At 34.3% G+C, this 21,988-nt stretch overlaps 1 protein-coding gene across 1 annotated transcript; it reads left to right on the top strand.

Moving 5' to 3' along the window:
* The first annotated feature begins 840 nt into the window (after positions 1–840).
* Positions 841–20,058, top strand: LOC132743051 (40-kDa huntingtin-associated protein-like). Its single transcript, XM_060731566.1, has 12 exons — positions 841–943; positions 5,862–5,908; positions 7,243–7,315; positions 8,849–9,008; positions 9,514–9,582; positions 11,815–11,877; positions 14,781–14,838; positions 17,194–17,256; positions 17,647–17,738; positions 18,143–18,224; positions 18,521–18,567; positions 19,344–20,058. Exons 1-12 carry the CDS (start codon positions 885–887, stop codon positions 19,479–19,481), a joined length of 951 nt encoding a protein of 316 aa, XP_060587549.1. The 5' UTR covers positions 841–884; the 3' UTR covers positions 19,482–20,058.
* The last annotated feature ends 1,930 nt before the right edge of the window (positions 20,059–21,988 follow it).

The raw sequence follows: 21,988 nt of genomic DNA, 5'->3' as shown, positions 1-21,988 counted from the left end.
AAAGCAACGTCATCTGTACATGCCAGATGTATAAAATCTATTGCAACTCATTCATACGCCTCTATATGTTTAAGTAATGTAATGTCATTTAACCTTTTACCCCATGAGCATATTGTGAAAAATGGCCGTTTTCATTGAAAAGCCTTCAACTGCTATAAAACTATGAAAAATGCCTGTCACATGTCCAAAATTTTCTTGGCGATGAGGGGGAATACCGCTCCCCTTCCACCCCCCCACAAACATTAGGGGGCACATCTCCCTTCTGGCAACCCCCAGATGTATCGTTTGGATGGGGGCCGCCCCGAAAAAGTGGTCACATTTTTAACAACATTTCTCAAACGAAAAGCAGTGTTTCGGGCCTAAAAAGGGCTTTTTTTTCTCTGTTTGAGGCCTCAAAAAAGGGGGGGGGGCAAAAAGCCGTCAAAACACGCTTATATATCAGGGAAAAGATTAATCTGTTGTGCAATAAAGTGCATGGCATATAATATAAGTAAAAATAGTGAATAGAATTCTTCTTGGGATTTTTACCATAGTTAAATGATATACTTATAAATATCAAAATTGAAAGTGGTACCTGTAAAAGGTATACACAAAAATCTTTCTCAGTTCGATGAATAGTGAAATTTTTATAGTACTTTGCTCTAATCAGTATAAACATTTTGAATTAGGATTCATCAACTTTCCAAAACAAATGCTTGTTTTTTAACGTTATATTGCAACACGTACAGATGTCTGCACAGCGGATTTACAGACGAGCACAACTTAGAAGTAGAAGTAGAAGATAGTTATATATGGCACGGTGCCGGGATATATTTTAGATAGACCTGCGTCTGAATGATCAAGATTTTCCCTCTGCAAACGCGGTCGCAGGTCATTTCATCATTATGGAGAGAGACGCCGATGTTCTTGGAAAATATAGAACAGTGTCAAATAAATTGAAAAAGTATGTACCTTGTTGATAATTTGACGGATATTCATCCTTTAAAAATTATTTGTTTTCTCGAAAAAAATCGGTGAGAAGTTCTTTCCGAGACGTTTCGTTTCCGAGACGTTTCGGCCAAAGAAATTTCGGCCATTTAATGATTTTATCAAATTGGAGGCCCCTCTCATGAATAATTTCGATTTAATATTATAAAATATAATTAAGCAAAGGCAATGAATGGGGAAGTCGGTTAAAAAAATCGTTAATTTTTCTATTTTCATGTTTTTAAAATGTGACAAGTTTTAAAGACCACCGTCATTTTGTATTTCATGCACCACTTCTGTTTTTATCCTGAATCCTTGAAGTTTGTTATTAATCCAAGATGTTGAATGAAATTGTTCTGTTATCGGAATACACAGAGCTGACACTGAAAATACACGGTGACGGTTTGAGAGTTTACAAACTAGCAGACGACAGGCTATTCTTACCAGTAGAATTGCTAGTGAATATAACCAATTGCATGTCTCACTGTATTTCAACAAATTGTTTGACACTGAAGGTATTTATATCTACGGTTATACCTACCACAAGTCGGACCATTTTGCATACGTTTTATACTCAGTGTCAAACAATGTAATGAAATATATACTGAGACAAAGCTAAGATCATAAGCTTATTACTGGTGTAATAAATTTTAAAATTGGGCATAAATCGCCCCAAACTAGTGGCTTAAAAACAGCTAAATTTGCATTGTTTTAGAGTTAGAGATATCGATTTTACTAGAAGAATTCAATGAAAAATTACTCTTTTTTTTCAATTTAAACAGTCTTTATTTTGGGTATGTCATAAATAGAATGTTAAATTCTTGTAAGTTTTTACTAAATTAATTGAAGTTTTTGAATAGAATAATATTATGTTCGCCAGAGGCTCGCACAATATAATTTTATTCACTGAATTAATTGAAGTTATTGAATGAAATAATATTATGCTTGCCAGAGGCTCGCATAATATAATTATGCCCCCACTTTGAAGAAGAGGGGGTATATTGCTTTGCACTTGTCGGTCCGTCGGTCCGTTGGTCCGTTGGTCCGTCGGTCCGTAGACCAAATGGATTCCGAGTGATAACTAAAGAACCCTTAGGCTTAGGAACTTCAAACTTGGTATGGTGATTGGTCATGACCAGTAGATGACCCCTATCGATTTTGGGGTCAAGGGGTCAAAGGTCAAGGTCACATTGACCTTGTAAGCAAAAATGGTTTCCGATCAATAACTAAAGAACCCTTAGGCCTAGGAACTTCAAACTTGGTATGGTGATTGGTCATGACCAGCAGATGACCCCTATTGATTTGGGGGTTAAGGGGTAAAAGGTCAAGGTCACATTGACCTTGTAGGTAAAAACGGTTTCTGATCAATAACTAAAGAACCCTTAGGCCTAGGGACTTCAAACTTGGTATGGTGATTGGTCATGATCAGTAGATGACCCCTATTGATTTTTGGGTCAAGGGGTCAAAGGTCAAGGTCACATTGACCTCTTAGGTAAAAACGGTTTCCGCTCAATAACTAAAGAACCAATAGGCCTAGGAACTTCAAACTTGGTATGGTGATAATGGCCATGACCAGCAGATGACCCCTATTGATTTTGGGGTTAAGGGGTCAAAGGTCAAGGTCACATTGACCTTGTTCTGATCAATAACTAAAGAACCTTTAGGCCTAAGGACTTCAAACTTGATATGGTGATTGGTCATGACCAGCAGATGACCCCTATTGATTTTGGGGTTAAGGGGTCAAAGGTCAAGGTCACATTGGTAAAAACGGTTTCTGATCAATAACTTAAGAACCCTTAGGCCTAGGGACTTCAAACTTGATATGGTGATTGGTCATGATCAGTAGATGACCCCTATTCATGTTGGGGTCAAGGGGTCAAAGGTCAAGGTCACATTGACCTCTTAGGTAAAAACGGTTTCCGGTCAATAACTAAAGAACCCTTAGGCCTAGGAACTTCAGACTTGGTATGGTGATTGGTCATGACCAGCAGATGACCCCTATTGATTTTGGGGTTAAGGGGTCAAAGGTCAAGGTCACATTGACCTTGTAGGTAAAAAACGGTTTTCGATCAATAACTTAAGAACCCTTAGGCCTAGGAACTTCAAACTTGGTATGGTGATTGGTCATGACCAGCAGATGACCCCTATTGATTTTGGGGTCAAGGGGTCCAAGGTCAAGGTCACATTGACCTTGTAGGTAAAAACAGTGTCCGATCAATAACTAAAGAACGCTTAGGCCTAGGAACTTCAAACTTGGTATGATGATTGGTCATGGCCAGCAGATGACCCCTAAAGATTTTGGGGTCAAGGGGTCAATGTCATATTGACCCTGTACTTAATGACGGTTTCTGACCAATAACTCTACAACTCAAGTTGCCTCGATTGATATTTTTATATTGAACTAAAAATGCTTTTGGTATACACGTTTGAAGGTCTTATGTAATATAACAACTTGGCTGTCATTAATGAGGCCTACATGATTCATAAAATTTATGCATATATTATTTGGTAAGATTTGTAATAACTTAAATTGATGCACACAACCTATGGGGTCACAATAATTATTACCTTGTGACTAGTCATGACCAGTAGATACTAGATAACCCTTTTTAATTGTTTGTTCACTGGGTCAGAAGTCATGCATAATAACCTGATCAGCTGACTAATTGGCTGCCGATAGGGGGCATACATGTTTTACAAACATATCTTGTTTTATTCAACTTGTGCAATAAATTCAGTATTGAACTTACACTCATTCAGTATCCTCTATATATGAAAAAGTTCATGACTGAAAAATTAAAAGGTATTCTACTGTACTATCATATTGTACAGAAAAATCACTAGCATCTCAATTTTCAGCACATATTTTGATCAAATTTTCATCAATCTTAACAATCTTGGTGTCAAATCTTAGATAAATAAATACTTTTAAAGGGAACAACACTAATACCTTTGCTGATTATATGTAGCAAGTAATATTTAAGCATAAGCTGTCCTACAGATATCTAATTGCACTGTTTTGGCACAACTCTCAATCTTGAGTAAAACACACTAAATTCATTATGAATGAATAATTTTTTGAATTATTTGAAATTGTAAGAACTATCTAATCAAATCATCACACACCTTTTTTCCCATATTATGTCAAATTTTCAATCCAGAACACTGTTGCAGATTGTTCTCCTTTATTTATGTATGGAGTATTTTCATTGGTCTGAGGATTTCACATGACCAATGAAAATTAACAGATAAGTATGAAAATAGAAGAATTTGTTCTCTTGACACTACCACACACTACCACGTAACGTTTACTTTCGAAAACATGATCATTTCATGTTTAATATGATATCTAAATTGAATCCACCGGTCAGAGAACACAAATTAACATAGAATTAATAATTTCATTTTGGTAAAAATGATATTGAATTTGTGAAACGGAAACCTACCGTAAGTTGTTATACACATGGCATCTTTTTCTATTTTTTTGGATAAGATGCATATAAAGGTAATTATTTTGACTGTAATTAATAAAAAATGTGCTATGCAGTATATTTAAGTCAGTCAAAATTTTACTCACAGTTTGATTAATTCATCAAATTAAAATTTAGAATGCGCTGAAAGTCCCACTTGGGGAAGACATATGTTCACGAAACTTCGTATTTTGATAAATGGTAATTGGCGAGGGTTTCGAATGTCAGTTTGAATGACGGTAAACCAGAAAAACTTGGTAAAATAAAAACAATAGTGGAGGTAAATCCTGGCATGCTCCAAATGTAATATGGCAGGGATTGTGGGAATCAAAATAACTTCTGCTGAAGAGCAGGCAAACTTTTTTTCTGCCATGATAATTATAGTAGGCACACTTAAATGATTTTTAGCTTTAATTTTTTTGGAAATATTAGTAAAGAAACTAGTTGCAGTGAAAAAAATAAGTGTCTGAAAACAGTGATTTTTTTCACTGTATATTACAGCCGAATAAAGGCTGTTTCCCCTTGCCCAAAATTGGTATATTTTCCATTTAGAATGCATATAAATTTTCCCCTAAAATGCCTCGTGCTCTTCCTTACCAGAACCATGACTTACCGGAAACAGCATCAGCTAGAAGACAGAAATCTGTCCCTTTAGATATCCTCAGACCTCTGCTATGTACCATGCATGTTAAATTGAATTAAATTTTTTTTTCCATAAAATGTGTGGGTAAATTCCATTTTCAGTTGTTGGAATTTGATTTCAGGTTTCCCCCTTTTCTGATTTATCGCACTATACTTTCCCCTTCAGAAAGCCACAGGTTGTTTTGAAAATTGGGAAAAAATCACTGAAAAAATAATCTGTTGCTCTGAATTTGCAATAATTTTTTTTGCACCTGCAAGGATGTTTTGATTAGATTTAACAAGGTTATAGCTTATCTTCTATAAAAAAATTTTATTTCACAATAATGATTATGTATACTTAGAATACTCAAGTAATAATTTTGTTAAGTTAACAAAAATAAATCTTTTGTTCCCCACTTTAAAAATAATAATGTTTACTTAGAATACTTTAGTAATAATTTTGTTAATTAAAATAAATCTTTTGTTCCACACTTTACACATCTGGCCAACATGTTGCCATGACCACCAAATGATGTGAAATTCAACTCTGATTGGTTTATTACTTTGTCAGTGGCAAATTACATAACTGCCCTGTTCTCAGAGATACAGGTTAGATAAGATCAATATACTTCATGGGGGCTGGCTTCTCAGTTATCAGTAGGGGTAAACTAGAAGAAGTTGTTCAGTCAGTGCTGAATTGGTTAATAAATTCAGTTTTGCTTATCTTTGTACCCATTTGACTATGTAGTATATTTCTGACATGGTCTAAGTAGGGTGTTACTTATCATTATGGTTGTGTTTCAGGAGATTTCTTAAAAGACCAAATGTTGCTGAGGGTTGTGAACAATATGGTAAGTTGATTTATTAAACATTTGTCTGTAGTTTTAATATATCTTATAAAGTAACTTATGGATTTTTTTTATCTTGCAATATTCTGATTAAATTCAGTGTCCCATTTAATTGATGATGAGTATTTGAATATTAACTTTTGTCTTGTTGGGAAGTATTTGAATATTAACTTTTGTCTTGTTGGGAAGTATTTGAATTAGGGGTGTAACAATACAGCAAAAACCGTATTGCAATATATTGCCATTTTGCTGAAGCGTATTGCAATATATTGCAATACGTATTGTCGTGTATATGTTTTGATGTAAAGATGTAGTAACATACATATATTATTATTATATGTATATACATTTGTATTTTAGTAAAAAATGTAAGGAATAAATAGAAAGTAAAGTGTCACACAATTTGATAAACAAAACTAGTCGCGTGTGACCTTTCACATCTGGGCCGCTTATGTAAATTATGCGGCCGCTTATTGACTTTTAAGTGTACTAGTTGTCGGATACTTTTATCTTACGTTGGCGCCAACAAAATTCGCCAATTAAAGATTTTATGTGAAATTTGTACAAAATTAGAAGGCAATTAATTGAAAATTATGAAATACCGGTTTTCCGAAAATCGTACCGCGGTACAAAATTTATTTTTTCATATTGCAATATATCGGTATACCGGTAAACCGTTACACCCTTAATTTGAATATTAACTTTTGTCTTGTTGGGAATTATTTGAATATTAACTTTTGTTGGGAATTATTTGAATATTAACTTTTGTCTTGTTGGGAAGTATTTGAATATTAACTTTAGTCTTGTTGGGAAGTATTTGAATATTAACTTTTGTCTTGTTGGGAAGTATTTGAATATTAACTTTTGTCTTGTTGGGAATTATTTGAATGTTAACTTTTGTCTTGATGGGGAGTATTTGAATATTAACTTTTGTCTTGTTGGGGAGTATTTGAATATTAACTTTTGTCTTGATGGGGAGTATTTGAATATTAACTTTTGTTTTGTTGGGAATTATTTGAATATTAACTTTTGTCTTGATGGGGAGTATTTGAATATTAACTTTTGTTTTGTTGGGAATTATTTGAATATTAACTTTTGTCTTGATGGGGAGTATTTGAATATTAACTTTTGTCTTGATGGGAATTATTTGAATATTAACTTTTGTCTTGTTGGGATGTAATTGAATATTAACTTTTGTCTTGTTGGGAAGTATTTGAATATTAACTTTTGTCTTGCTGGGAATTTGGCAGTCTCTGACTGCTTCTTATTCAACATCATCTTGTTAATTTGACTTGCGATATAAAGCACTAAATAAAAATGTAAATTATATTGTACAGGTGCCCTAGCAAAGTCATTAAAACACCAGGAATGTCCACAGTATGCTGCATTTTGTCACCTTGCTCAGGCCAGGTAAACTTTAACTTAAACTATGACTTTATTATTTGACACAGTAATGATTATATGATGTTTTAGTTTATTCATTTATTATCCAGCAAGGTCAGTATTCACACCAGTAATGTTTAACCTCTGTATGTTGATAATGGCTGACATGTTTCAGTATTTTGCCCTTTTTTGGGGTCAAAGTTTAAAATTCTGGTACTAGAAACAGTGTCAAAGTCAAAAGAAGTTTATAATATAATGTGAAATTAAGAGGACATCACAGTCCAGTCTTTACATACAGGGATATCAAATGTATTGTTTGATTAACTGTAATATTTATCCTCCTTTTAAGAAAATCAATGTAATTAAATAAAATATTATGAATATGCTGTATTAAAAGTCTACTCGGCCCATCTTTGAATAAAATATTTTTGATGCAGAATTAATTAATATCTAGGAAATTCTTACTGAATTTGTCTAACTTGACTGAAAAAAAATATTCCCCCTATGCATGGACAGCTGTAAACCCAGTTACTAACCGTCTTATATTGGCCTTTTCTTAAAAACCGCCGTTTTTTTAACGACACATTGCATTTATCTTATGTTTACCTGTAGTGTGTAGAGGTTTAAACGTAACATATTGTTTGGTTTTATTAACCTGTCAATTACATACTGATTACACGGTCGATGCACACATTATATTAATCTTCGGTAGATTTTCGGTAAGTTCCGTGTGATGTACGCTTCACGATGGAATTCAATTAAATTTGTATCTCTTTACAAGGTGTACTAGGCGTTAAAGCGCAATAGGGTGGGGCAAGAGTTTATAATCTAAGTACCACACGTGTTTTAAGTTCGAGACCGCGTTGGTCCATGTTTTTTTCTTATTAATACGTTCAACATTATTGAAGCTATATATGATTATTTTATGTTGTTCGTTTTGTTTTATTATGTTTTACTTAATTTTGTTAAGTCTATACTCTTTTTAAATAACATGCTTTAAGAATTCATATTTAAAATCAAAACGGATTAAAATCAATAAATGCCTTTTCAATGCCGTAAAACACACAACAAATCTTTTCCTTTAAAATATACTGCAAAAATAAATAAAGGCCAACAGTAAGGATCGAACCACAGACCTCTCAATTATCAGGCATTCTCTTTACCGACTGTCCTATTGTGAATTAACGAAACCCTTCACTTTAAGCTGGCGTGACTTTCAAAACATGACTAATATACTCCACATTAATTCTCGTAAACTACACGGACCAAACCGAAGTGGGATCGAATATTTAAATGAGTCCTATAATGTATTCATAATTGACAGGTCAATAAAATCAGACTATACATATTCAGTGTGTACACAAAACCTGTTTATTTAATATTCACATAAAGATTGTGTATCAATTATTTATATTTTCAAACATGAAATTTGGGTCTAATATACCTTTAAAGTTGCTGTAGTGTTTTCATTTAATATCCAAAATATCTTTCGCATTAGTTTGTATCAGAAATGAGGTGTTGCTTGCAGCTTACCATATTACCATTTTAATTCTATGACAGATGTGAACATACCCTTGTGAATGCGGCGGGTGAGACTCAAGCCTTGGTGAATGCTGCCAGGGAGTTTATCAAGGCGGAGGAAGATAATGTCGGAATAAAATGTCTGAGTTTTCAGGAGCATCTGACAGCTGCTATCAACTGCTACAGTCATGCTATTAGAGTAAGTTTATTTATAAATTTGATGATAAAGGGAACATCATAGAAAGTTATTGGTAGTTGCAAAAAAAGTTGTTTCATGATTGAGGTTAAATAAATAAGTTTTAACTTATACAACAATGTTTCTGAAACATTTTTATGATTTGAAGAAAACACAAGTACCAATATTGGTCATGAAAATAACAACTTCATATTTATTGTATCAAAACTATTTTATCTAAAATCAGATACATTTTTGTATTAAAAAGGTGTTTTCTATAGACTATAATTTTGTCCCAGTATTAAATGCTGTAAGCTTTTGTTACTCATGCCACTTATCCATGGATTTAACCTGTCCGAGATCATCATATAGTGTATAGTACTGGGGAATCCTTCACAATAATGAAAGTAAAATTTAATTTATAAATTTTTTAAAAGAAGTGTGTAAAGATACTACAATTTGCATGATTGTCAAATGAAAATTAACCAAAAAAACCCATGCATTAATATAACAGTGTATGCAATTATAGGTTCATATTGAGAATAAGAATATGTCATTGGCTGCTGCCTTGTCACTGGAGCTGGGTAATGCACTACAGGTAAATATCACATTTTTAGCTCGACTATTCGAAGAATATGAGAGCTATTGTAGTCGCCCCGGCGTCGGCGTCAGCGTCCGCGTCGGCATCTGCGTTGGTTAAAGTTTTTTGTAAAGTCAAATATCTCAATCATTACTTGAGATATTCAATTGAAACTTACAATACTTATTTATAGTAACAAGGTACATCATATTGACAAGTTGGATAACTCTGTCTACAATATTGACAGAATTATGCCCCTTTTTAACTTAGAAATTTTGGTTAAAGTTTTTTGTAAAGTCAAATATCTCAATAATTACTTGAGATATTCAATTGAAACTTACAATACTTATTTATAGTAACAAGGTACATCAGATTGACAAGTTAGATAACTCTGCCTACAATATTGACAGAATTATGCCCCTTTTTAACTTAGAAATTTTGGTTAAAGTTTTTTGTCAATTATTGCTAGAGATATTCAATTGAAACTTACAATACTTATTTATAGTAACAAGGTACATCAGATTGACAATTTGGATAACTCTGCCTACAATATTAACAGAATTATGCCCCTTTGGAACTTAGAAATTTTGGTTAAAGTTTTTTTGTAAAGTCAAATATCTCAATTATTGCTTGTGATATTCAAATGAAATTTAAAATACTTTTTTATAGTAACAATGTACATCAGTTTGCAAAATTGCATAACTCTGCCTGCAAAATTTGAAGAATTATTTGCCCCTTTGAAACTTATAAATTTTGGTTAAAGGTCTTCAAAGATATTTACTTGAAACTTTACACATGCACTTAGGGTCATAATTGGAGGGTCATAATTGTATGTCACTGACCAAGTTCCATAACTCTATCTTGCATTAAGGCTGATTCATATCCCCTTTTCTACTTAGTCTCTTGGTTAATGTTTACATGCAAGTTTTACATATCTCAATAACTATTAAAGATATTTATTTAAAACTTCACATTTGCATTAAGGGTCATAATTGTAGGTCACTGACAAAGATCCATAATTCTATCTTGCATTTAGGCTGATTTTTCTCCCCTTTTTCAACTTAGAAATTCATGGTAAAGTTTTGCTTGTAAGCTGTTATCTCAATTACTACTGAAGGGTTTGTGCCCTTTTTTGAGACAATTTTATGCATTCATAATAATAAAGCAGTGATTTACTTGATAAAACATCTTAATTAGAAGCCTATGTACCTTTTCTGTCAAATTTATGTATTCATAGGTAATTAGTATTATTATACTCAATAAAACAACCTTGTGACATTACCTTCCGAATAGTCAAGCCAATATTGTATAATTAGACTCTCTCTAAGGCCTATAACATGAATTTATTAAAAAAAAATTAGACCTTTTGTGATCTTAAAAAATTTAACATTATCAAGGCTCTTTTACTATCAAGCACTTAGAATAGTCGAGCGTGCTGTCCTACCGACAGCTCTTGTATTTCTTTATACTGTCTGTAAGAGTAAGGTGATATCATATGAGCCACGTCATGACAAAACCGTTATGCGTTTGCGACCAGCATGGATCCAGACCAGCCTGCGCATCTGTGCAGTCTGATCAGGATCCATGCTGTTCGCTACCAGTTTCTCTACTTGTTACATGGTTTGCAAGCGAACAGCATGGATCCTGATCAGACTGCACGGATATCATACATATAATTCTTTACTACTAAATCATGGCAACCCTAATCATGCTGAATTTCCTAAATAGACTTGCCAAGTTTCCATTTTTTGGAACTGCCCATTATCGGGTAACATTATTAAGATGTACTGGTAATTTTGAAGTTGGGTCTGGTAACTGTTCTTAGTCAAGTCATATTGTGTAGGGATTGAAGCCCACACAAGTTTATATGGGTGGCGAGCACTGTTTTATTTCATTGTTAAGTTTAAATATCTTGTACAGTTGCTGAAGAATTGTATTGGCCAGTTTTTAAGTCCTCACATCAACATAGTGGGCAATGAAACAATATAAGAAGATAGGCTGTTCCAATGGAAGACTGTTCTTGGAATTATATTGTCACCTAAGTACAGTTATGGAATAAGTTCTAAATTTTATATGAGTTAATCAGTTATTGCACTAAGGTGACGATATGTTCTTAAATAGGTGATCAAGTGTTTAATCATAAACAAATAATTTGAAATAGAAAGAAGAAAAAAATGAAAATTTCAGCAGTTGGCTTTTAAAACCATTTAATTACAAGAAAAATGAGATGTAATATTATTAATTTGACAGAAGTTAAACAAGCCAGGTGAAGCTATGGCACATTTCCAGAGAGCAGCTGAGCTTCAATCACAGGTGAGTAACATACATTGTAATATATAGCTTGTAATATATTGTTTAATATACCTGAGATACTGAGTGATTTAATGACAGTTTACTGTCACAGATTTAGATTCTCTTTATTTAATTATGCCCCCATTTCGAAGAAAAGGGGGTATATTGCTTTGCACTTGTCGGTCCGTCGGTCCGTAGACCAAATGGTTTCCGAGTGATAACTAAAGAACCCTTAGGCCTAGGAACTTCAAACTTGGTATGGTGATTGGTCATGACCAGTAGATGACCCCTATTGATTTTGGGGTCAAGGGGTCAAAGGTCAAGGTCACATTGACCTTGTAAGCAAAAACGGTTTCCGATCAATAACTAAAGAACCTTAAGGCCTAGGAACTTCAAACTTGGTATGGTGATTGGTCATGACCAGTAGATGACCCCTATTGATTTTGGGGTCAAGGGGTCAAAGGTCAAGGTCACATTGACCTTGTAAGCAAAAACGGTTTCCGATCAATAACTAAAGAACCTTAAGGCCTAGGAACTTCAAACTTGGTATGGTGATTGGTCATGACCAGTAGATGACCCCTATTGATTTTGGGGTCAAAGGTCAAGGTCACATTGACCTTGTAAGCAAAAACGGTTTCCGATCAATAACTAAAGAACCTTAAGGCCTAGGAACTTCAAACTTGGTATGGTGATTGGTCATGATCAGTAGATGACCCCTATTGATTTTGGGGTCAAGGGGTCAAAGGTCAAGGTCACATTGACTTTGTAAGCAAAAAACGGTTTCCGATCAATAACTAAAGAACCTTAAGGCCTAGGAACTTCAAACTTTGTATGGTGATTGGTCATGACCAGTAGATGACCCCTATTGATTTTGGGGTTAAGGGGTCAAAGGTCAAGGTCACATTGACCTTGTAAGCAAAAACGGTTTCCGATCAATAACTAAAGAACCTTAAGGCCTAGGAACTTCAAACTTGGTATGGTGATTGGTCATGACCAGTAGATGACCCCTATTGATTTTGGGGTCAAGGGGTCAAAGGTCAAGGTCACATTGACCTTGTAAGCAAAAACGGTTTACGATCAATAACTAAAGAACCTTAAGGCCTAGGAACTTCAAACTTGATATGGTGATTGGTCATGATCAGTAGATGATCCCTATTGATTTTGGGGTCAAGGGTCAAAGGTCAAGGTCACATTGACCTTGTAAGCAAAAACGGTTTCCGATCAATAACTAAAGAACTTTAAGGCCTAGGAACTTCAAACTTGGTATGGTGATTGGTAATGATCAGTAGATGACCCCTATTGATTTTGGGGTCAAGGGGTCAAAGGTCAAGGTCACATTGACCTTGTAAGCAAAAACCGTTTCCGATCAATAACTAAAGAACCTTAAGGCCTAGGAACTTCAAACTTGGTATGGTGATTGGTCATGATCAGTAGATGATCCCTATTGATTTTGGGGTCAAGGGGTCAAAGGTCAAGGTCACATTGACCTTGTAAGCAAAAACGGTTTCCGATCAATAACTAAAGAAGTAAGGCCTAGGAACTTCAAACTTGGTATTGTGATTGGTCATGATCAGTAGATGACCCCTATTGATTTTGGGGTCAAGGGGTCAAAGGTCAAGGTCACATTGACCTTGTAAGCAATAACGGTTTCCAATCAATAACTAAAGAACTTTAAGGCCTAGGAACTTCAAACTTGGTATGGTGATTGGTCATGATCAGTAGATGACCCCTATTGATTTTGGGGTCAAGGGGTCAAAGGTCAAGGTCACATTGACCTCTTTGGTAAAAACGGTTTCTGATCAATAACAAAAGAACCCTTAGGCCTAGGAACTTCAAACTTGGTATGGTGATTGGTCATGACCAGCAGATGACCCCTATTGATTTTGGGGTTAAGGGGTCAAAGGTCAAGGTCACATTGACCTTGAAGGTAAAAACGATTTCCGATCAATAACAAAAGAACCAAAGAACCCTTAGGCCTAGGAACTTCAAACTTAGTATGGTGATTGGTCATGACCAGCAGATGACCCCTATTGATTTTGGGGTTAAGGGGTCAAAGGTCAAGGTCACATTGACTTTGTAGGTAAAAACGGTTTCCGATCAATTAAGAATGAACCCTTAGGCCTAGGGACTTCAAACTTGATATTGTGATTGGTCATGATCAGTAGATGACCCCTATTGATTTTGGGGTCAAGGGGTCAAAGGTCAAGGTCACATTGACCTCTTAGGTAAAAACGGTTTCCGATCAATAACTAAAGAACCCTTAGGCCTAGGAACTTCAAACTTGGTATGATGATTGGTCATGACCAGTAGATGACCCCTATTGATATTGAGGTTAAGGGTCAAAGGGCAAGGTCACATTGACCTTGTAGGTAAAAATGCTTTCAAATCAATAACTTAAGAACCCTTTGGCCTTGGAACTTCAAACATGGTATGGTGATTGGTCATGACCAGCAGATGACCTATTGATTTTGGGGTCAAGGGGTCATAGGTCAAGGTCACATTGACCTTGTATGCTAAAACGGTTTCCGATCAATTAACTTAAAAAGCTTAGGCCTAGGAACTTTAAACTTTGTATGATGATTGGTCGTGACCAGCAGATTACCCCTATTGGATTTTGGGGTAAAGGGGTCAAAGGTTAAGGTCATGACCAGTTATACTTGATAACACTTATTAATTGTTTGATCACTGGGTCAGAAGTCATGCAAAATAACCTTATCACATGATTCATTGGCTGCTGATAGGGGGCATACATGTTTTACAAACATATCTTGTTGTAATACAGTTAGTATATCTCAGGCATAGATCCCGAAATTTTGACATGGGGGTAATGCATATTCCAGAGGGGCATTTGGCATTATCCCTAACCCCCACCTCTGGATCTGCCCATGATTGTGTGTTTCATACATGAATTGATTTTATTTCAGAGTCCACTTGATTGTCTGGTGTCACTTGGTCATGTTGCTTCCTGTAAGATTGAAACAAGTAAGTGAATTACATAATACTTTTTGTTGTCCTTTCTACAGAAATCTTTTAACAAAGTTATATAATTGTACATGTTATACAATTCCGCCACTAAATAATTATTGATTTCATAAGATCTGAATTAGTTTAGAATTAGTTGTAGAAATTTCATTACTTAATGCAAAGAAGTTGGATGTTACTTGTGGAGTTGTGGAGAATGAATAGGTACTTCTCAGGTTTACTGTCTGTCATTATTATGCCCCCACTTCGAAGAAGAGGGGGTATATTGCTTTGCACTTGGCGGTCTGTCGGTCCGTTGGTCCGTAGACCAAATGGTTTCCGAGTGATAACTAGAGAACCCTTAGGCATAGGAACTTCAAACTTGGTATGGTGATTGGTCGTGACCAGTAGATGACCCCTATTGATTTTGAGGTCAAGGGGTCAAAGGTCAAGGTCACATTGACCTTGTAAGCAAAAACGGTTTCCGATCAATAACTGAAGAACCCTTAGGCCTAGGAACATCAAACTTGGTATGGTGATTGGTCATGATCAGTAGATGACCCTATTGATTTAGGGGTCAAGGGGTCATGATCAGTAGATGACCCTATTGATTTAGGGTCAAGGGGTCAAAGGTCAAGGTCATATTGACCTCTTAGGTAAAAACAGTTTCTGATCAATAACTAAAGAACCCTTAGGCCCAGGAACTTCAAACTTGCTATTGTGATTGGTCATGACCAGCAGATGACCCCTATTGATTTTGGGGTTATGGGGTCAAAGGTCAAGGTCACATTGACCTTGTAGGTAAAAACGGTTTCTGATCAATAACTAAAGAACCCCTAGGCCTAGGAACTTCAAACTTGATATGGTGATTGGTCATGATCAGTAGATGACCCCTATTGATTTTGGGGTCAAGGGGTCAAAGGTCAAGGTCACATTGACCTTGTAGGTAAAAACGGTTTCCAATCAATAACTAAAGAACCTTTAGGCCTAGGAACTTCAAACTTGGTATGGTGATTGGTCATGACCAGCAGATGGCCCCTATTGATTTTGGGGTTAAGGGGTCAAAGGTCACATTGACTTTTAGGTAAAAACAGTTTCCGATCGATAACTTAAGAACACTTAGGCCTAGGAACTTCAAACTTGGTATGGTGATTGGTCATGATCAGTAGATGACCCATATAGATTTTGGGGTCATGGGGTCAAAGGTCAAGGTCACATTGACCTCTTAGGTAAAAACGGTTTCCGATCAATAACTAAAGAACGCTTAGGCCTGGGACCTTCAAACTTTGTATGGTGATTGGTCATGACCAGCAGATGACCCCTATTTAATTTTGGGTCAAGGGGTCAAAGGTCAAGGGCACAATGACCTCTTAGGTAAAAACGGTTTCTGATCAATAACTAAAGAACGCTTAGGCCTAGGAACTTCAAAATTGCTATGGTGATTGGTCATGACCAGAAGATGACCCTATTGATTTTGGGTCAAGGGGTCAAGGATCAAGGTCACATTGACCTTGTAGGTAAAAACAGTTTCCAATCAATAACTAAAGAACGCTTAGGCCTAGAAACTTCAAACTTGGTATGATGATTGGTTATGACCAGTAGATGACCCCTATTGATTTTGGGGTCAAGGGTTCCAAGGTCAAGGTCACATTGACCTTGTAGGTAAAAACGGTTTCCGATCAATAACTAAAGAACGCTTAGCCCTAGGAACTTCAAACTTGGTATGATGATTGGTCATGTTCAGTAGATGACCCCTATTGATTTTGGGGTCAAGGGGTCAATGTCATATTTACCTTCTACTTAATGACGGTTTCTGACCAATAACTCAACAACTCAAGTTGCCTTGGTTGATATTTTTATATTTAACTAAAAATGCTTTTGGGATACACATTTTAAGGTCTTATGTAATAAAAACAACTTGGCTGTCATTAATGAGGCCTACATGATTCAAAAAATTTATGCATATATTATTTGGTAAGATTTGTAATAACTTAAATTGCTGCACACAACCTATGGGGTCACAATAATTATTACCTTGTGACTAGTCATGACCAGTAGATACTAGATAACCCTTATTAATTGTTTGTTCACTTGGTCAGAAGTCATGCATAATAACCTGATCACATGACTAAGTTGCTGCTGATAGGGGGCATACATGTTTTACAAACATATATTGTTAAAATGGCTTTGGCTGAAGGCTGTACACCTTTAAAAATCAGACAAGAATTGAATGGTTTAAATGGTTACCCTAATAAGTCAATAGCTATTGTTTTAAGTCAAAGACTTTTTTTCAGTTTGAAAGTCATTGCTCACATTTTGTAGACATTGTTAATTTTCGTCAGTAAATTTATTGCAAAATTTTGTTTTAATCTACAGGAGATTATGATGGAGCTCTTGGTGTGTTTACAGAAATGGCGTACCTGGCACAGGAAAGTGGAGGTATATGTATGAACCATTGTATAATCGTTGATGATCATTTGACATAATTTTATTAGTTCATCTGTTTCAAAGAAAAGTCAAACTTTTACAATTGATGCATTGTTGTTGTCCTCACGCAGAAACTTTAATGTAACCCATTATTCAAACATTTTAAAGATTATCAAGAAACTTGAATTACTTGCTTATTATGACAATGTGTAGTTGTTAGAGAAGGGGCATAATTCTGGAAGCTATATCTTTGGAGTTATGCACCTTTTTAACTTTGGATTTTTTCCAAAATTTGTTATTGAAATATGAAAATATACTGTACAAAGTTTTTTAAGATTGTATCTGAGAGGATGATAGTGTTACATATATTAACAAACTGTTATTATTTTCATTGATAAAAAGGTTCAAGTGTAACAGGAAAACCTATAGGAGCATATTGTGACATCCTAGCCAGATGTGAGATAACCAGAGTATTGTTGCTGATGTTGTTACAGGTAAAACATAAACTTTCTGAATATATTACAAAGAAGTTCAGGTATATGTTACTCTAAGTAGGGTGTTGCTTTTAAATACAAGTTAATCTGAAAACAGCATACCTCCAGATGCACTATTTTTCTTGAAAATACAAAAAAAATCTGTTTTGTTCCATGTAATAATAAACATTTGAAGAAAGCTTTGTTTAACTCTATTTAAAAAATGTTTATTGCCAGTCATTAATAATGTCTACGTAACTTACATACATACTTAAATATTTTCTGATCAGCCTTTGAAAAATTCTGTAATGATATAGTTGTAACTCATCTTGAAAATTTTACTAGCCTCTTAGTGATATTTGTTTGCCATTGAAGCTGTTAGAATGTGTTAAACAATATTTCTGGTATATTTTGTTTTTACATAGCCAACTCCACAAAGAATACGACCAGAGCATGCACAAACACTGGAGAAATATGCATGGGAATCATCAGAAGACAATACTATAGGTGAGTAAGACAGTAACTTTATTGCAGATAAACTGACATTGATATTTGACCGATAAAATTGCATTGAGCTGATATAATAAAAAAAGGAAGAAAGATTGTCCTACCAACTCTAAATTTTCTAAGCTTTGAGTAGAAACTGGGTGTTTTAGACCTAAAAATGAATTACTGTAATAGCTTTGAATAAAAAATAAATTTGAAATGAAAAACTGTTCAAGTGATTTAACTTTTAAAATTTGTATGTCAGTTCTTGGAAAAAATTGATATAATAATTATTAGCATATTTTATTCTCTTTCAGCACAATTTTTAGATGAAGATGTATTTCTTATGCTACAGTCTGTTGTGGTAAGTACAGTCTATATAGAATTCATAGAAATAGTTAAGTTAAGATTATTAAATTACCAGCTTTTAATGTTACACAACTGATAAAAGCCTCAAAATAAAGACCAGGAAATGCTATTCAAACAAATTTTATATGAGCATTTAGTGACTGGTTTGTTTTTCTGCTGCAAACTTTTACACAGTAGTTTTATTATTGACATATGTTTGATATTTTAAATATCTTGCATTGACTTTTACTGTTAAATAGACACAGTTTTGGATCAATGATTAAAGTATGGGTAATAAGGGAAGAGATTTCTACATCTCTTCATAAAACCTTCATTAATTGATGATGATGACAAAAATCTGACACAAAAAATGTAATATTCCTTCAGCCTTAATGAGGCAATGTTTGAAATATTGTGTCATAAATTGTATGTGATGATGTAATTTTATAGTCTTTGAAATAGCCTGCCTAAATTTTTGAAAATTTAGAAGATACTGAAAATTGTCAACAAAGTACTGCACAAGGTGAATTAAGTATAAAGCACTAAATATCTACAATAATTACACTAAAGAATTGATTTATTAACCCTTATAGAAGAAGTGTTTCATTAATTGATATATCGTTATGTGTGTTTGCAGTCATTGAATTTAGCACTGGCCCAGTGGCCCATGGCCAGTGAAAATCAGTCAGGGCCAATTTAAGAAAATTTATTTAAATATATGGTAGAATAAATTCAAAATTGGAATTCAGGCCAGAAAATTAAAAATCTTAATTTCATTGACTGTGTTTGTAGATGGCATGCCAGTCACATGACATAGAGGCCCTACAGGCGATCCAGGTAGAGTTGTGGCCAATGCTGTCGGCAGAACAGAATGAGTTGTTACATCATGTGATACAGGAGCTGGCCCATCCGTCAGGAGAGGGACTGTAACTTCATCATGTGATACAGGAGCTGGCCCATCCATCAGGAGAGGGACTGTAACTTCATCATTGATACAGGAGCTGGCCCATCCATCAGGAGAGGGACTGTAACTTCATCATACTTTATATAAATGTGCAATATGTATACTTTAACTTAATTCAGTCATTCCAGGAAATACTTTTTTTTTTCCAAAATAGCTATATAAATGTATAATGTAAAGAAACAGATAGTAAGATGCAACCATTATGTTGCTGCCAAGTTAAGTTTATATATCTGTTAGAGCTTAAGTGAATGTTCAATGTGATTATTTCAAGATACCTTTATATTTTGTTTTCTTGTTTAAATAGTAAATTTTGATTTTGAGTTAATATTGGTCAACTAAGACCAGTTTTAAATCCATTTCCTAGATATTTTTTTAATTTGGATATTTAGGTCCACTTAAATTTTTATTGACTTGCCCCACACTGTAATTGATTCACAAGGAATATTGTTTTCTTTGTGTAAGGAGATTATCTATTACATCTTAAAGAAAGCTGATGGTTATAATTAATAATAATGTATGAATGTGTGTCTGCTGTCTTTCTCCTCCATTAAAGCTGAAAAGTCAGCAAATGATTTTAAAAGTGACCTTAAAATATCATACATTTTAAGTGTTGATGGATAAAGTAACGGTTCAAATTTTTGCTGTTTTAAGTGAATCTGAACCTAGATGAGCATTTATGGTCATTACTCTATGACTGATTTAATAAGTTCCTTTATAATTTAATTCAGATGGTATATTGAAAATAAATGAAATAAGTTTCCGTGCATGAAAAATTGAAATCCTAAGAATTCGTGTAATCAATAGTTTATATTTAAGAAGTTCTTTGTAACTTTTTTTAACAATATGCATATAATGTTATATCACATTAAGAAAGCAATGTGTTTGTAAGATATGTTGTAACTTCTGGTCATATGAAAGCCTATTAGATCTTAATACAATATTGAAAAAGGTAAAATTCACAAGTCCTGCTACAGTTTCTAAGTTTTTTTTTTCTGCTTCAATTTTGCTTTTTTTCACTTGTAAAAGAAATCGCTTGCTATCAACTTGTTTATTTTATTATTAAAGAAGTCAAGATATATGTACACTGATCACAAAAAAAACCCAACTTTTAGCTCAACTATTTTAATAAGTTTATAAAACTTAGTCACTCAGTTGATTAGTGTCAACAGTTGCCAACGGCTTCCTAAATGGCGGTTGGGCACCATTTGACTGCACATTAATTACAAAAAAGAATTATTTTAATTTTTTACTTTACATTCCAATAAAAACTGCTTGAGTGTGTAAAATTGTGCATCTGAACTTGAACATTGCATTGTTCTCAAAATAGGTTTCTCTTTCTAACAATGCAGGGAAAATATATTGTTCGCATGTAAGAAATGCATGTTTCTTTGAATTGAATTTCTTTCAATAATCTCTTGGAAAGAAAAATCTATAGTTTAGTATAAGGGAATTCCCCAGGAATTTGTTTAAGCGCCACATTTTTTTAATTAGACAGGGTTGGGTGGGGGAGGGGGTCTTGACCCCATACCGTGTGTTGAAAACTTTTGCTATTTTAGGTGTCAAGATACTGCTGTGGCCTGTTTTAAAACAAATAATGAAAGCTTTTCACTTGATAAACATTTTCTTAATTTTCATTATTTATTTTTCCATATCCAACAACTCGAAACAAATAAACAAATATATATAAACACAAGTTCACAACATGTGATCAACATTTATATGTATGTGTGTGTCCCATTTAAATGAGCATATTTCAGAAAGTACCTGTGATTTCACAGTTCTTTTGAACCGCGTCATTATTCATTAAAAATAAACTGATTAAAACATAATTGTGCTAAATTGACAGGATAAACTTGGGATTTTGTAGTACACCACTTGGAGTGTGAGCATTTTTCAAACTCTTGATCAAGAAGAGCATATTTTGTTCTTGCTTATTAATCATCATTGCATTACTCGCTACTTGATATGATGCAATCAGGTTACGGTCTTGCATACTTCTGTCCTGTTTGTCAAGTATCATTAAGTTTGCGGTTTGAATATGTGGTAAAGGTAAACTGTAAATAGCATAAACAAATTCAAAAATGCAATCCAATCAAAGTAATGGAATATAAATTGTAATACATATCTGTTGGTCATCTGGTATTGCTACACATTCCAGATTACAAAAAAATAGAAAGAGATCTGTCAAATTTATGTTGCTTCCTTTTTCTTCTTCCATCGGCTTCTACATGGAAGGAACTTTTGGGTAATTTTGTTGTCTGGACCTAGCGTTAGGACACTGTCTGGAAATTTGCCAAAATTTATATCTTTGCTCCTACAGTCTCGGACAACATGTCCATATTTTGGATCAATATATCTTTGTGGCTTATCAAACTCGTGTCCTGCCCTTAAAGTAAGCTTTTTTCTGATATTTTGTTCAGCAGAGGCAATAGCCATGGCCACGTCTAAAGTTTTTGGGTCTGCTCGAAAAACT

Source organism: Ruditapes philippinarum, unplaced genomic scaffold (assembly GCF_026571515.1).
Source record: "Ruditapes philippinarum isolate M1 unplaced genomic scaffold, ASM2657151v2 ctg8474_1_1_1_1, whole genome shotgun sequence".
Lineage (NCBI taxonomy): Eukaryota > Metazoa > Mollusca > Bivalvia > Venerida > Veneridae > Ruditapes > Ruditapes philippinarum.
Note: the sequence above shows the minus strand (reverse complement) of the source record. Positions and strands in the feature narration are given on the sequence as shown.